The 17,460-nt window shown below is 37.9% G+C and overlaps 2 protein-coding genes and 1 long non-coding RNA gene across 3 annotated transcripts; 2 read left to right on the top strand and 1 right to left on the bottom strand.

Moving 5' to 3' along the window:
* Window positions 1–339: 339 nt before the first annotated feature.
* Window positions 340–7,793, bottom strand: LOC103947949 (pentatricopeptide repeat-containing protein At3g13880-like). The gene is given in 7 exon segments (XM_048582893.1): window positions 340–522; window positions 668–1,226; window positions 1,306–1,421; window positions 2,347–2,579; window positions 3,059–3,496; window positions 3,499–4,037; window positions 4,916–7,793. Coding segments are annotated over 3 exon segments (2,511 nt in total). The 5' UTR covers window positions 6,685–7,793; the 3' UTR covers window positions 340–522; window positions 668–1,226; window positions 1,306–1,421; window positions 2,347–2,579; window positions 3,059–3,293.
* An 842-nt stretch (window positions 7,794–8,635) lies between these two features.
* On the top strand, window positions 8,636–10,714 carry LOC125476636. Its single transcript, XR_007257944.1, has 2 exons — window positions 8,636–9,159; window positions 10,533–10,714. It is a non-coding gene; the product is annotated as an uncharacterized LOC125476636 (long non-coding RNA).
* A 1,056-nt stretch (window positions 10,715–11,770) lies between these two features.
* Window positions 11,771–16,084, top strand: LOC103947952. The gene is made up of 9 exons (XM_009358937.2): window positions 11,771–12,020; window positions 12,329–12,928; window positions 13,363–13,737; window positions 13,829–13,887; window positions 13,955–14,050; window positions 14,183–14,278; window positions 14,407–14,500; window positions 15,262–15,357; window positions 15,551–16,084. Exons 1-9 carry the CDS (start codon window positions 11,961–11,963, stop codon window positions 15,587–15,589), a joined length of 1,515 nt encoding a protein of 504 aa, XP_009357212.2. The 5' UTR covers window positions 11,771–11,960; the 3' UTR covers window positions 15,590–16,084.
* The last annotated feature ends 1,376 nt before the right edge of the window (window positions 16,085–17,460 follow it).

The raw sequence follows: 17,460 nt of genomic DNA, 5'->3' as shown, positions 1-17,460 counted from the left end.
ATCTTAGTCCAGATACTAACACAAACTGAGTGTGAATGAATCAACACCCTAAACTAACAAGGCTCTCCGCATTGCGAGGGTTGGGTAACGTCTATTGTAGGCAATCTTACTTCACTTTTGCAAATAGGCTGTTTCACTTTTGCAAATGGGCTGTTTCAACATATTTCACAGAGGAGCAACATGTTCGTAATGTCAAGGCTTACTCTCATTTAGAATCATTCTTGGATCGATCCCGTTTAGTAAGCAAATAAAAGATGTTAAGATGTGTCATTGACCAAAAGAATGCTTGTTTTGCTGAACCAAAAAATTGGCTTATGTGTAAAGAATGCAAACATCAAAGATTCTGTACCTTCTCAGTGAACCTTCTACTGTTAAAATATGCCTACAAGAAAGGACTAGCCTTCGATCATTTGAAGCCGTTAGTTCTTCCATAGAAGGCAACTAAGCTTCAGAATGAACAGCGGCATACTGTGTGATCTTACGAGTGATTTGCCCTTGTAAGCCGTTCAAAGAGTCATAATCCTGTTTAAATTACACATCAAAGCGAAAATTATCTTAACCTAAAACACCTTTGCTATGAGCATAACTGAAAGATGAAAACTACGTTTATTCAGGTAAAAGAAAGTAAAAGTACATTTGGGACAATGATAAAGGTTTATAGGATTACCTGTATCATCAACACTATGCTCTATGCTTACAAAGTTTATTTTGAATTGGTTGAATTACTACACCTCCAGACACCAAAATAGCCACCGTCTCTTCAGAACCAACTCCCGCATCAACTTGGTTGCGCCCCACACCCTCGAAGAACTCAATCCGCTTCGTAGTGAAATCAATTTTTTTATCCAATTGATGACAAGTCTGATCAAACTTTCAAGACGACCAGGATCAAGAAAATTCTTACCTTCCAGTTCCAGGTATTCAATCAAAAGCAGCTTCTCATCAAGTTCTTGATTCTTAAATCTCTCTTTTTCCAATTGTCTATTCAGCTTGGATATATTGTTCTTAAGAAAGGATTCTTGATCCACCATGAACTTACCTTGCCTTTCTTCAGGTAAATTCTTGAATTTTTCGAGTACATAAAATGCTTCCTGTGGGAAGGTCACACATCCACCTTGGTATCAGAAGTATTGTAAATAACAGCACATGCAATAACCCCGCATAAAGTTGTGATCTCATCCAGCTTTCTGAAGAAACTAGCCTTCCTCTTTTTTAAGGTTGCTCTCCTGCTTGGTTCATGAGAAATCAATTCATGCTTAGTCGTATTTTTAGCCATGGTTGGGAATACAAAGAAGCAGCAGGTACCTTCCGGAAGTTGCACATGAGATGGTTATATAGGGAATTACTTCGGTGGCTGCAAGGAGTCAACTCAACCGTAATATTGCTCTTAACTGTAGCATCTTCAAGGATATAGGTATCACCTATAATTGGTCAGGAAAAGAGTAAGTATGGTATATAATTGAATAGGATTACTAAACAAGATTTTCAGCATTTAATTTGTCAACCAAATTCAGTTGGAAAATGACGTTTGTATTTCATTTAAGAGTAAACAACCTTCTAAAAGGATATTCAACATACGACTAAGATTATTTGCTTGACCGAGTGCATTTGTAGAATTCATGATACTCACACAAGTGGTGGTAGTATCTACATTTGATCGTTGTTGTACAATACTCTTGCGTAACCAGCATAAGCCTTGTTTACTAGATTAAAGTACTGATTATTACCTTCATGTCGAATGTGGAATTATTTATAATCTCGTTATCCTCTCCAAAATCTTCGACAATGTTTTGAGGAGTTCCGGTCTTTTTTTTTTTTTTTTTTTAAAGCAGAGTTCTTACAAGTCTTACATGCTGATTTTGCATCCGAGAAAGAGATTTTGTTTTGTTTGTTTTGCTTGTTTTGCTTTTCATTGTTATTTTCTTTTGCTCTTCTAATGCATGGTGTTCATTTTCTTTTCAAAGGCTTATGCATATTATAATATCTTTTTCCAAGTGGCACAGATTTAGAGTCCACATAAGCGTAAAACGTGGGATTCACAGTGTCCACGCAGACACTAAAAAGACTTACTAACAGGCTGGTTAATGGAAGGATCAATTTGTAGGTTTTATTTTATTTCGGGAATAAGTTTGAAATGTGAAGCAGTACATTGGAAACGATCCAAGAGTTTGGGGGGTTTTTCTGTAGTTGATCCTAATAATAATAGAACTCTAAGAATCAACAAATAAAAAAAAATTAATAAAAGAAGTGAATTTCCAACCCTTTGCTACACTGATTTATACTGATAAAAGATTTCAGTTAAAAGTCCAAGGTAAATAGAGAACTATCTTAGCCAATAAAAGTTACCTGAAATATAGATAAGTTTCTGAGGTCAATTGCTTGGCCTGAAGATCAATCTCCAACAAGCGTCTCCATCATAAACAATATGGACCTTCCTTTTAACAATCATAATCCCATAGGAGGAATTGCAACTGATTTGGCATCTTAAGAAAAACACCATATCCAGTTTAGGACTTTTGAGTAAAGTTGTGTAATCTGAACGAGGAAGAACAAAAACCGACACATTTAGGAGAAGAAACCTGCCACAGATGATACTGTTCCAAGGTCAAATGCTTCTCTACCAAGCAGTCAATCAATTGCTTCTCTACCTAGCATGTCCAGTAATAAATGAAAGTGCTGGAAAAGGAAACAAGATGAAAGCGTATAACAGATGAAGGAAAGCTAAAAAATCATTTCTGTAAAGATTTAAGGAAATATGCTTCTTTTGGGGGTGGGTATTTAGGGATTTTCTTATTCCACGGTTTTGTCTTATTGTGGTCTAGTAATGGTCTCAGTTCAACATAATGAACAAATTATATAGTCTCGTACTTTTTTCTAGACAAATATTTCCTGGAAAAACTAAGAACTTGTTGATATGTTAAAATAAATATAAAGTTAAAAGTCTACTCAGGACCTTTTAGTGTACTATTTTCTATCAAAACAAACTGAGCCAAGGCAAATAACTTTGTCGCACTTTCCATTATACTAAATTTAAATCATTGAGATCAGTAAATTATACCTAAATATACCAGGCTCCTTTGACATATTTGTGTACCGATGAATCCAAACTGGTTTCCCATACGATGTTTCCAAATCTGTTTTAGCTTCGTCCCATGTACCTTCTTCCAAATAGGATCCATTTATTCTGTCTTTGAGTTTTGACCGAAGGACTCTTGTACTTCCACAAGAGAGCATTTATCCAGGTATCCAGGTAATAATCTCAATTCTCAATACATATTACATACACAATGCAGCTACCAATAATCTCTACAAGAACAAGCACCATCTCTGAAATGATGAAAACGAATAGGATCTCTTAGGATTATTTCTCTTTTTTCCACCTCAGAGAAGAGCTTCATTGTTGTATGACAATCACAGCAGACTCTCAAATTCTTCATCACCCTAATTGGAGCTGATGGTGGCAAGTTGATAATTCCAAAAGTCACAGCTAACTTTTACTGTGGTAGTTCACTTTGTTGTCCTTAAGTTCTGGTTCAGAAGTAATCAACTTAACGACAATACAATCTATTTTCTGTATCTTACGCAACATTTCTTCCAACCGAGTATAAATTAATTGAACCATTTGGTGAGACCGATCGCCACTAACAAAAGAATGAACTTTGTTTCCTACCTCTATCCAACTTAGACCAGGTTCCTTCTTAACTCCTCGATTTTTCATCAGTTCCCTAATTCTTTTGGCCGGTAACTCTATCCCAGCATCATTGTAAATGTTGTACAGAAGAACATATGATGCAGCAGCTTGAGGTTCAAGATCAATTAGCTTTTCTGCAACACGTTTTGCAGCAACAGTGTCCTTATAAACCCTGCAAGCACTCAACAAGGCTCGCCACATAACTGGATTATCCTCAAAAGATGAGTTGAAAATGAACTTCTCAGCATCTGCTAGCCTTCCTGCACGACCTAGGAGATCAACAACGCAAGCACAATGCTCTACATTGGTTGACATGCCATAATCTTTCTTCATTGTTTCAAAATATCTGCATGAACAAGAAGAGTCAAGAAATTAACACACCCTGGAAGTGAGCATTTAAAGTGCATTCACAAGTGTTCATTTTTACAAACCAAAATATTGGGTTGCAATTGAAAAGGTTTGACATGATGACCTAGAAACAAAACAACAACAACAACAAAGCCTTTTCCCGCTAAGTGGGGTTAGCGAATCCTAGAAAGCCATTCCGCTCGGTTCTGTGCCACGTTTTTCATTAGATCCAAGTAAGTCTTTTCTTAGAGTCTCTTCCAAAGTCACATGATGACCTAGAAACAACAAAATAAATTTCAAAATGGCATACCTCTCCAAATGATTCCTATTCAATTATAAATTGATTCCCAGCAGTTCAACACTACAAACAATACATTTTCCTCATTACATCTAAATGCTCCACCCCTTCTTCCCTTCATGACTTCTTAGATGGATTACCTACGCTATTGTTAATTTCAGTTCCCAGCAACTTATCACCTCTTACTTTCCCAAGCCCCAAATTCAGGAAAATTACTTAATGAAAAAACTGAAGAGCAGAATATTAACCATTGGTGAATTGTGAACAAAAACAAGGAGCGAGAAGCATAAGATGAAGTTTGTTTCACTTTCAAAAAGATTTGAACTAAAAGAAAGAACAAGAGATGTGTGAAGAAGGAAAATGGAGGGAAATTGTTTATGTTACTGTATTTGGTTCCTTGAAGAATACGTAAGGAAATTCTTACAAATATACATACTTCGTATCATATTTCACATATTTTTCCCAGAAACTTTGAGAAGGAAAATGGAGTTATTTAATCTTGTCTCCTTATCTTTACGATTTTTATTTCAAATCAAACAAAAGCAATGAAATTTAAATTTTCAGTTTCTATAACCTACCGTAAACCTTCTTCTACTAGTCCTCCATGACTGCATGCAGTCAAAACTCCAAGGAAAGTGATGTGGTTGGGTGCAATTCCACAAATCTTCATCAACTCAAAAAGATTCAAGGCTTCATTTGCACATCCATGCTGTGCTTTGCTACATATCATCACGGACCAGGAAACCACATCAGGATTCTCTATCTCTGTAAAGGAAAAATTAGCAGAATCAATATCTCCAGATTTTGCATACATGCATATCTGTGAATTTTGAACTACAGTGAATTTCCCAAATCCAGCTTTTACAGCATATCCTTGGATCTGCTCTCCAGATCTTGCTGCAGCCAAATCAGCACACGCACCCAGCATGCTTGATATTATGAATTCATCAGGCTTCATTCCAGATTCCAAAAGTCTATAAAATAAATCAAATGCACTTTCAATTTCCCCATTTTGGATATAACCTGCAACCATGGATGTCCACGAGACAATATCTGGCCTAGGAGTTAAGTTAAAGCATCTCAATGCATAATTGGATAAACCCAAAGAACAGTAGAAATCAATAAGCCCACTTCCAATGAATTCATCTCCCTGTAGGTCATTCTTGTAGACTTGAGTGTGAACTTGTTTCCCGTACTCAAGAGCTTCAACCGATTTACAAGCTCTCAATATGATTGAGAAAGTAAATGTTGATGGCTTGATTCCTAGCCTTTGCATCTCTGATAGAAGATTAAACACTTCATTTGCATGTCCATAAGAAAAGGTCTCTATTTGGAGGAACCCCGCAATCATGGCATTATACAAAACAACATTGCGGTAAGGCATGAATTTGAATATTTGTATCGCCTCGCCTAAGCCACAAGTCTTTGCATACATATCAAGCAATGCCGTTCCTACTGCAACATCCAAGTCCAACCCCAGTTTGACATTGTACCCATGAAGTATTTTCCCAAATAGTCCTGAATTGTCAAGAATTTTGCCACACGCCTTGAGGGCACTCCCTAGTGTATAGGTATTCAAGCTCAACCCACACTGATGCATTTTCACTAGAGTGGTCAATGTTTCCTCGTTAGCACCAATTCGAGCATAGCAAGCAATCAAGGAATTCCATGAGACATGGTCCAAGTTATATGAACTCTGAAACAAATTCCTAGCATGATCAACTCGGCCACACTTAGAGTACATATCAATAAGAGAATTGGTGAGAACAACTTCTGGGCCCAACCCGTTGACGACTATCAATCCATGAACCAGCTTACCCAGCTCAAAATCACCGATTTGACCACACACACTCAAAGCACCGGCATAAGTAAACCTATCAAGTTTTAAACCAGCCATTCTTGCTTCGTTAAAAACACCCATTGCCTTATCAAACAGACCCACCTCGTTATATCCAGAAATCAAGGAGTTGTACGAAATGAGATTCCGCTTAGGCATTCTATCGAACAGGTGGCGTGCACTGTCGAATTCTCCGAGCCTGGAATACATGGTGAGAAGATTGTTGAGAAAAAACATACAGGGCTTAAAGGAGGTTTTGATGATGTGGGCGTGGGCAAGTTTTCCATGGAGTGAAGACCCAGTTTTGGTAGCGTGTTGGACAAGTTTTGTATAGGCAACATTGTCGAGAGCATAGTTGGGATGGCAAAGTTGAGAGCACTGCTGTGGAGTAGGTGCGGGTTGAGGCAACATACTAGGTTCTTTTACTTGACCACTGGAAGCCAGAGGGTCGAAAAGTTGAATGGAAAGAGGACACTCAGGTTTTGGGGGCCCTGATTTATGGAGCAACATGATTCAAGTCGACAACGATTGCGGTTCTACGACGACATGGCGACGGCCGTCGTCTTCTTTCCCGTGCTTTTCAATCAGCCGCTCTACAAAGCTTTTCAAATTTAGCCTTCTCTTCTCGACCCACGGTCCAACGTCCAAACTCGAAAGGACTTCCTTTTAGTTCAAGGACTTCCTTTTAGCCCGAAAACTAGCAATGGTGCCCACGTGTTGCTACGGGTGTCAAAACTACTGGACGTAAAAATGCATAAAAAAAATATGAGAATATGGTGTAAAATGATATGTAACCCAGTTTTGTACTGAGAAGGCAGGCACAAACGTTAATCAAAGCGAAAAATGAAAAGCCTCTGAATTCCATGTTGCAAACTGGGCTATTGAAAAGCCTCTGAATTTATAGCCTAAATCAGGCCTGATAAAGATAATTTTAAAGCTTAAAAATTTTACACCAATGATAAATTTGAAAAGCATAATAAAGCTACTGCCGGCATGCCAATTCGTTATGACACTGCTTTCCTGAACAGGAGCAGTTTTCCAGCTGGGTTCATATTTGGCTCAGCTTCAGCGTCTTACCAAGTCAGTCTTTCTGCAAAACTATCAATCAATCAACTTAAATTAGCCATTGTTCTCAACACCGTTGGCACATCTTTGATTTGAAAGAAAATTAAGCAATGCTATATATAATTGTGTTCTGCTCCCCTGCCCCCGTTTTTCATTTTTTAATAAATATGGCACCAAATCCATCAACCATTTATCCAATTCAGTGCAGAAAAACCCTATGAAAAGTTATAAAGCATAATTCAAGCATTATAAAAAAAAACTAAAAACATATAGATTGGTGATTCCACAGCAAAACACAATTTGTTCCACCAAGAATTTGAATAAATTTTTTTTATTTTATATTTTTCGTAGTTTTTGCATATCCTGAAAAAATTTATATTTTTCAAACTTCGCTTTACTATCAGTTTACTACAATCTATACTAATGTTAGCTTGAATGAATGGCAAACAGTTGTTACCTTCTTGAATTAACAAAGATAAGTACCATTTTACATTAGTTGAAGGTAATATAAATTTATTAACAAAAAAAGACAAACATAAAAGTATAAAAATAAAATAAAATAAAAAACAAAAAAGGCAGCCATTAGTTGAGGAGAAACCAATGTCATGTTGAATCAACGACAAACAGTTGCTATCTCCTCGAACTAATGAAGATAACCATCATTTTTCATTAGTTGAAGGTAATATAAAAAGAGATTATACATGTGCAGTTTTAATATGCACAAATCCTATGCAATCAACCAAATCGCTCGTGTCTTCTCAGGCAGGAAAATACAATGGAACGATCAGGAGGTTTCCATGGCTATCAAAAGACCACGACTACTCCAAATACAACCTCTGCTTCTGGTAAAACTATTCGTCCTGAATTTTCTTAATAATTAACTTACCTATGTATAATTTCACATTTCTTACAATACACACACACACACACTTTTCTTGATATATATATGTGTGGGGTACCATTTTTATATATCTATTGCATGTATTAGATGTATGTATCTTGGTTAATTCAGAGCCTATCTGTCCGTTTGTCTTTGAGATCTATCTATAGTTGTATACTCTTAGAAGGAAACACATGCATTTGCACCAAAAGCAAAGTTTTTTGTTGGGTTAAATACTTATTAATCACTCTTAGCACTAATTAATTCTACAAAGCATGAATATCCTAGCATTAATCCGAATTAAAAGATAGTTGACAAAATTCAGTACCTACAATATTTGTGATTCTCCAAGATTCTCAAATGCATATATTTTCGAACATATCCAGGCAAACACAAAATTCATAGTCAACATTTAAAAGCAAATCACATTGATAATATCAACCCAAATCAGCAAAGAAAATAATATTGGGAAATATCCACCACTACCTCAGACGGAAGCCCGTTTTCAATAATCCTTTGGTTGTTCATAAACCCTTGGTGCGACCACAACGCTAAAATAGAAGAGAGGTCTGTACTTTGATCTTGCAACTTCGATGCCCAAATTTACCTCAGTGCTTTGATCGTATGTTCTGTTTTACTTCAGTATATATTTACAAATATTGTCCCCGTCAAGGTTAATGGGTCTTACCTTCTCAATCTGCTCGACGATAGCTCGGGCAGGAAGAAGAGGAAGATTAATGGGTATTACCCTCTCAATCTGCTCGGCGAGGTCGCCGCCGTTATTGTCCCCGTCAACCTCCACGGCTTGCTCGATTCGATTGGCCCCGCCGGTATTATCCCCGAAGTCTCCTGCTCCCCCGAGGATGAGTCGAAATCGAAGAACAGGGAGTCAGCCGCCACAGCGAAGACGGAGGTTTAGCTGTCGCCACTGGTGAGGACGTCGCGGGGCCGAGTTCAGGTACTTCCTTCCCGGTTTAATGACTCGGTTATTGAGAATTGGAAGAAAGAAAGTAAGACACATGTAAGAGATTGTAGTTTGGGTAAAGTACAAAAAAATTACCTTAACTATTGACGTTACGACACTTTCATACCTCATCTTTTAAAATTGACAATGTCATACCTCATCTTACGATTTTGTGTCAATGTCATACCTTCCGTTAACTTGGCCGTTTATTTCTTAGTTAAATGATGACGTGGCTTGATCCGAGACACATTTTTTATTAAAAAAATTAATAAAATATTATTAAAAACAAAAAAAATCATTTAATATTATTCAAATATTAAAATAATAAAAATACATAAAAAAATTAAAAATAAACCTCTCCTTTTCGTCCCTCTCTTTCTTCACCATCTTCCTGCAATCCAGGAAGAAGAAGAGGAAGACAGAAAAAAAAAAAAAAAAAAAAAAAAAAAAACCCCAAACCAAACCCAGTTCGTCCCCTCTTCCCCCACCACAAACCCAACCCCCTGCAACCCATAAAGAAGAAGGAGGAAGAAGAAGGAAAAAAAAAAAAACCAACCCCAACCCAACCCGAAGGAGGAAGAAGAAGAAGAAGAAGAAAGAAGAAGAAGGAACCAAAAAAAAAAAAATTGAGAAACTCTCGTCCTCCCCCCCCCCTCCCCAAAAAAAAAACCCACCTGCAAAAGAAAAACAAGAAGAAGAAGAGAGAAGGAAACGAAAAAAAAAAAAAAATACCAACCCCAACCTAACCCGAAGGAGGAAGAAGAAGAAGAAGAAGGGAAACTCTTGTCCCCCCCACCCCACCCCAAATACCCACCCACCCTGCGCAAAAGAAAAACAAGAAGAAGAAGAGAGAAGGAAGAAAGAAAAAAACAAAAAAACAAAACCCAGTTCATTCGGATCTGGGTTTTTTTTTTTTTTTTTTGTTTTATGGGTTGCAGGTAATGGGTGCGTGGTTGGGTGCAAAGGGTGGGTCCAAAGGTGGAGAGGTTGGGTGCGGAGAGTGGGTGCGGGGAGAAGAGGGGGTGGGGAACGGGGAAAACAAATTGATTGTTTTTTTTTCCCTCTTCTCTTTTTCTGGGTTGCAATTGCAGAAAGGGGGAAGAAGATGAAGATGGGAAGAAGAGAGAGAAGGGAGGAAGGGGACGACTGATGTTGTGATGTTGGTTTTTTTTTTTTTTTTTTTCAAATAACTTTTTTTTATTATTTTAATATTTAAAAAATATTAAATGATATTTTTTAGTTTTTAATAATTTTTTAATAAAAATGGGTCCCAGATCAAGACACATCAACATTTAACTGAGAAATAAACGGCCAAGCTAACGGAAGGTATGATGTTGACACAAATTCGTAAGATGATGAATGACATTGTCAATTTTGTAAGATGAGGTATGAAAGTGTCGTAACGCCAATAATTGAGTTAGTTTTTTGTACTTTACCCTTGTAGTTTAGATGAGGAGATTGAATGTAAAAAAGACAAGATGGTTTAGTGGGGACAGTGAAGGCTGCGAAGGAGAATGGGGAGAGGAAAGATGGGTGGGGGTGAAGAGGAGAAAGGGCTCGGGGAAGGTGGGGGTGGGGTGGGATGGGTTGTATTTTTGGATGAGAGGGAAGGTGAAGAGAGTGGAGGAGAGGGAGGTGGGTCGGGGGGGGGGGGGGGGGGTTGTTTGCTAGGGTAGGGGTTTGCGGGGAGGTGGGTTTCAGTTTGTGTTTTTTTTTTTTTTTTGCCTCGTGGCACACATTTGGTAGCCGCCTGCCACAAATGTAGCAGTCATGTTAACTCTTAACGGATCAATAGATGGAAAATGTAACGGATGTATTATATTGAAATAAAATAGTACTTGAGGTATGAAAGTAAAATGTTTTAAAGATATTGTAAGGAATTGAAATCGATCCTAAACTGAGGTGGTAAAGTGCAATTTACCATATAATACATCATTGTCCTCCTATCTCATTGAGGAACCAGATCCTCTCCGGATCCATCTCTAGGGATCCCACAATCATGTCCGTTCATCATCTATCACGCGGTCAGAAATTATTTAAACTTTGAAATTCAAATATGAATACTACATAAGGAAAACTGACCGTACGATATAAAATAGATAAGATTGCAGGATTCCTAGGAAATGGATCCGGAGAGGATCCTGGTTCCTCATTGAGGACCCATACTCATATCACGTGGCCCTCATGGTATCCCCATGTTCTACTAACTTAAACTCCATCCACGTGGCTCACATGGGTCCACACCGATCTCTAAATAAAGCTATACTGTACCAATTAAATTCCCTCTACGACTGAGCATATCGACACTTGATCAAACTCCCCAATCCAGATCGCACAACTAAAACCCACCGTGGCTTCTCTGTAATTAAGGACAAAACGAGGTCGTAAAACAACGGAAAAAACTCGTCTGGGAGCACACGTGGCGGGTTTAGCACCAGATGCAGCAAAAGCCGCTGTGCCGCACCGCAGAGAAGCCACGTCAGACAAAGGGAAGGTAGTTCCTTTCTGTCTGTTTCTATTTGGACACGTAGTAACCATTTTTCTTCTTCCTTCTGCTTAACTTCTCTCACTGCCACAACTCCGCAAGCAAGGCACTCAACTCTCAAAACGGTGCGTTTTCTTGGCTCGGAGTCGTTTCGCTAAATCTCAGATCTGGAGAACATCTCTGCCTGAGTTGTTGGTAAGTGATAACGGTTATTGATTATTTCTGTTTGGTTGCTGAGAAAATGAGGGAAAGTGAAGGAAGATGTGATTTATTTACAGGAATAGTAACTTTGCTCTTTTTCTGGTTTTGTAGGAGTTTGGTACCGGAGAATGTGATTTAGTTCCAGGAATAGTAACTGACTGTAGACTGTGGAGAGAAATTGGAGTTCGGAAATGGCGACTGATACTGAATTTCATCAGTCTGGTATACCTTCAGACCGTCAACACTCCCAGGTACTAATTCTATATACTTTCACTTCCCGAATTTTCTGTTTGGTTGCTGAGAAATTGAAATTTAAGTTTAGTGCATGAATTGTAAACTCTAACGTTGATCTTGTTGAACTTGAATTCTCTGGTTGGCTACTGAGAAATTGGAAATCTGAATTTAGTACGTGAATTGTTTGACTTGTTGCTTAAGATTTCTTATGACATTTTTTTTCCCTATTTTAATTATGTTTTGTAGATGTTGGAGTTTTAGATTATGTGTTGTAGATGTGATTTGTGGGATTTAATATGATTTTGTTGTTTTCATATAAAATCAGGATGTATCTATCTCTCAAATTTTGGATCATGGTTCAATATCCTTTGGAAGATTTTCTGTAGAAACACTTGCGTGGGAAAAACGTTCTGTCTTTCGGCACAACAGATGTCAGGAGGAGCTCGAAAAATACAAGTCCAATGGATTGGTTGCTCAAAAGAAGGCTTACTTTGAAGAATATTACAAAAAAATTAGAGCCCTCAAGGTACTGCAGGCGGAGCATCAAGAAACCACTGAACCTGATCTTTGCCCGGATGGGAAGATCAATGCCTCGCAGTCCGAAAATGACAATTGTGATGACTTATCTCAAGTGACAAAGTCAGGAAATGAGACAGTCGCTAACTTGGGAAGCGTAGCGGATAAACCAGTACAACTAAACTTGAGTGACTGTAATGACAGTACTAACAAGGTTATTGTGACGGAAGAAACCAGTAAGACTCTATCAATTGAACCGGAACATGATAGAATTGGGGCTTCCTTATCACCCACTCCATCGGTCACTAGGAGCTTGAAATCTTCCCAGCCTGACAGCCCTGTCTCTGACTCTGTCAAGAATGACGCTAACAAGCCAAAGAAACATGCATCTCCTGTATTAAAGTCTAAGGTATTATCTGGTCTCTGATATACATATCTCATTTCTAGAACAACCCAATCTTTGTCAACTAGGCCAAGGAACACAGATTACATCTATCTTAAAATGTTTAGTTTTGAATGTGGATCTTTTAGTGGAGTGTTAAATGTCAATTGGTCTCCACAGTCAAAGCGTCATCTGGGCACAAAAAAAGGGGCATACACAAAACATATTAGAATTAGACAGGTACTACGACAGGGTTATTAACAGTCTCATAGTCATTTTATCTTCTGGAAAGAAGAAAGACAGGATTCAAGGTTCATTGACCTGTTAAATCGTGGTGTACATTTTTACTTGTGCCAAGTATCCTATGTATTGACCTCTGAATTAGCTTTCTTGAGTGCAGACTTTTTCTTTGAATTCTTGTTATGCTTCTGAGGGGTAATTTTGGTTTGTTTTTTTCCTAGGGTAATGCTGCTTTACCATGGAACAAACCAAAGTTGGACAGCAAAGTTACTAGACCCAGAGATGATGTTAAGGCATCAGAGGAGTCAAAACCACGTCTGCCTCATCATTCCACTGCCAAAAGAGATAACAATCTTCTTCCTAGCAAGCGTAACACTCGTAGCTCAGCCACTGATAATAATTTCAACCATGTTTCCATACGTAAACAGCTCACTGAAGTATGCTCCAGTGCCACTGTTCACCTTGCATCAACAAGAAGTAGATTGGTGTCATTTTCTCCTAGTGGTAGAAGTCATCCAAAAAAGGAAAATTCGAATGGCAAAAATTTGGCTGATACATTACGAACAAATCCACCAGTTCGTTCACGATCTGTCCAGGTTGGCCATCTGGGTTTCATTCAGAATTATAATATCAAGCAGCTCTTATGCTGATAATTTTTTTTTTTTCGCTTTTATTCTTTTTGTGCAGAGTCCATCAGAACAGAAATCCATTCCTGGTGGTTTGAAGAACATGGCTATAGAGAAACGGTATGGTTTCTCTCTCTCTCTCTCTCTCTCTCTCTCTCTCTCTCATTTGACTAGTTGGCCATTTCAGGAGCTGTACTGGAGTTTCTAGAAAGCCTTTAGACTTGGGTAGTGAGCAGATGCGACCAAAGGTTGGCCTATCTGAAAACCAGAGACCAAAATCAATGTAATGCATGTTACATATTGCTTCCTCTAGTATTTCACATTTATTCTTCTGTATCTATATTTTTCACTCTCTCTCTCTCTCTCTCTCTCTCTCTCATTCATTAATTTGACTTGTAAATTTGTTAATTTTCAGCAGCTGTATTGGAGTTTCTAGAAAGCCTTTAGATTTGGGCAATCAACAAATGCGACCGAAGGTTGGCCTATCTGAGAACCAGGGACCAAAATCAATGTAATGCATGTTATGTTGTTATTTGTCGACCCATTGCTTCCTCTAGTTTCTCACATTTATTCGTTCATGTGTTTTTATTGATGCTCAAAGGTTTGAAAATGAAATAGTTGCACTGTTAATAATTACAGGTTCACAAACAAACCTACCAAAAATAAATTGAACCAAAATTTTGGTGCTGACTATGATCGCAAGAATTGTGGAAAAGAAAGAAAGCAGAAAAAGGTAATCATATAATGGATGTGGTTAGTTTATGCATGAACCATTTGCTGCTCTTGAAAGTTGTACATGCTCTGTCACTGGGATGAGTAACTTGAGAGTGCCCCATATTACTTTCAGCTTTTCTTGTCTAACTTTTTGGAATATGTTCTTCTAGTTTTTTCTGTGAACATTTCTTTCATTATTTTGAAGATGTTCTTGTTTTCTGTGAACATTCATATAATGTTGTTCCCCTAAAAAGCTAAAAGCCAATTGACTTTAGCCCTATCTTTCTTTACCATGAATTATGAAGTTGTTTTGTCAATGTGTGGTGAAACCATAGACTTGGATATCAGGATTTTGGAACTTCTCAATTGACATACAGTTCTGGTTAAATGTTATCCGTGATGCTTCCCAAGTTTACGAGTTTAGATAGTTGAATTATCGATGTATTCATGATAACCTTGCATGAAAATATAACAAATGAGTAATATAATTTTTTTCCTTTTTAAGCGTGTTTAACTTGTTACTACGATGGACCTTAACTAGACGAATAGCTAGACGCCACATCCTATTGTAATGTTTAAGAACTTTTAAATGGGGAATCATTATTTACTGCAAAAAAGTCTTCCTGCACAGCAGCTCCCTGTGAATATTATGAAACAAGCCAAGATCTTATTATATTTGGTTTTGAAGTTGATAGTTGTTAGTGAATGTGCTTTTCTTTTCTCTATTTTTCTAAATTTCAGTACCATGTAAATCTCATGGGAATGTTGTATAATGTGCAGGGAGATGAGGAAAGTAACGCTGCACGCAGAAGATATTCAAAATCTGCCGCAAGCGTGGCATCCAGTACTCGGAAGAATGTAAAACTTGTGCATAAGGTTGTTTCTCAATCACAGTTTTCTATTTTACAACTTATTCGTGTCTCGGAATTGATAATACTCGAATAGTTTTGCTCCCGTAAAATTGAATTTATTCAGTCTTTTTGTTTCTTCCAATAACCAACCAGATAGTGGGCACGCATATTGTTAGTTAGCAAAGTAACCAATTTGAAAACACCGTCATCAATTTCAGATTGCAGAATCAAGGTCTGGGACTCTCCCACATACTTGAAGGAACCAAGGTACAGTTCGAGTTACTGTGTAGACTCAAGATGCTGAGCCGGGACAATAATCTCCAAAGCAGTGGTGATTAACGTCCTCTACGAAATCAGTTGGGTGCACGCAGCAGGATGACAAATGTGTCATCACATTGATAATGCAAAAGAGTGCAAGAACGGGCGAGAACCAGTGCAAGAAACCCGAATGAGCGGCTCGAGAGGTTGATGTAAGCCCTTCTGAAATGTCTGATACATTAGCCTCATATCATAATATGCACCTGAAACTGTTACTGGATAAGAATATAATGTCTATGTCTAATAAATATTTTGGAGGCTGACGTCAGATGAGATCCCGAAATTAGATTAGTTGATTTGTAATTTAAAGAAAGTGTGTAAATAAAAGAAAAAGGAACAGAAACTGCGAGTGCCTTTTAAGCTTCTGGAGAAGTAAGTCTTAGTGTAAAATTAGTGGCTCTATGTAACGCATTTGAAGATATGTTTGCGCCGCATGACACGAATTATGGACATGTTTCCCTTCCCAAATTGCGACCAGTCTTTCATATTGTCATGGCAAAAGAGCCCCCATTTTAGCTTGAGTTTACAATATCTTGCGAGCAAGCTGTAAACTGAAGTGCTAGAGCAACTGTATTTAACAGCTAAATCAATATTTCAAAGGTTATGCCATCAGGTTGACAATTCCTTTCTGGCAGTTGTTCATATGGTTTTGTAGCTTCGGTAAACTTATAGTTCTTGCATAAGCTACCAAGTAGATAATTGTAAGTTTTGACGTCTGGTTCACAACCCGCTTGCCTCATCTCATCAAGCATATCAACAATTCTGCCAAAATGTCTTCTCCGACAAGTTTCTCTTATCATGATCATGTAATAAAATCTCTTCTCTGTCGGAACCAAATTCGCGCACTGCAGCAAGTGGTGGAGATGCACAAGTGAGCAAGCCCAAACGTACTCTAATGGTCAAGTTAGTAAGCAACTATAAGACTCAAGTAGCGGGCAAGAGAATTAGAGTGTAGATTATGTTGCCAGAGACGAACCCTAGATGAGTGTATTTATAACAGTCAGGAGAGCGATCGTTTTTAGAATAGAATCCTTGTTAAGTTGGGAGAATCCTATATGATATCTAGAAGTATACCATTTGAGTAACCTGTAAACAGAAAACAACTGTGAGTAGGCCCAAACGTACTCGATGGTCAAGTTGGTAAGCAAGTATAAGACTCAAGTAGTGGGCAAGAGAATTAGAGTGTAGATTACGTTGCCAGAGACGAACCCTAGATGAGTGTATTTATAACAGTCAGGAGAGCGATCGTTTTTAGAATAGAATCCTTGTTAAGTTGGGAGAATCCTATATGATATCTAGAAGTATATATTGCACCATCTGAGTAACCTGTAAACAGAAAACAACTGTGAGTAGGCCCAAACGTACTCGATGGTCAAGTTGGTAAGCAAGTATAAGACTCAAGTAGTGGGTAAGAGAATTAGAGTGTAGATTACGTTGCCAGAGACGAACCCTAGATGAGTGTATTTATAACAGTCGGGAGAGAGATTTTTTTTAGAATAGAATCCTTGTTAAGTTGGGAGAATCCTATATGATATCTAGAAGTATATATTGCACCATCTGAGTAACCTGTAAACAGAAAACAACTGTGAGCAAGCCCAAACGTACTCTGATGGTCAAGTTAGTAAGCAAGTATAAGACTCAAGTAGTGGGCAAGAGAATTAGAGTGTAGATTACGTTGCCAGAGACGAACCCTAGATGAGTGTATTTATAACAGTCGGGAGAGATATCTTTTTTAGAATAGAATCCTTGTTAAGTTGGGAGAATCCTATATGATATCTAGAAGTATATATTGCACCCAGAGTTGTGATTA

The sequence above is a fragment of a genome, unplaced genomic scaffold, assembly GCF_019419815.1.
Source record: "Pyrus x bretschneideri cultivar Hongxiangsu unplaced genomic scaffold, Pyrus_bretschneideri_v1 Contig2, whole genome shotgun sequence".
In the NCBI taxonomy this organism is placed as follows: Eukaryota; Viridiplantae; Streptophyta; class Magnoliopsida; order Rosales; family Rosaceae; genus Pyrus; species Pyrus x bretschneideri.
This window is presented reverse-complemented; position numbering and strand designations above follow the sequence as displayed.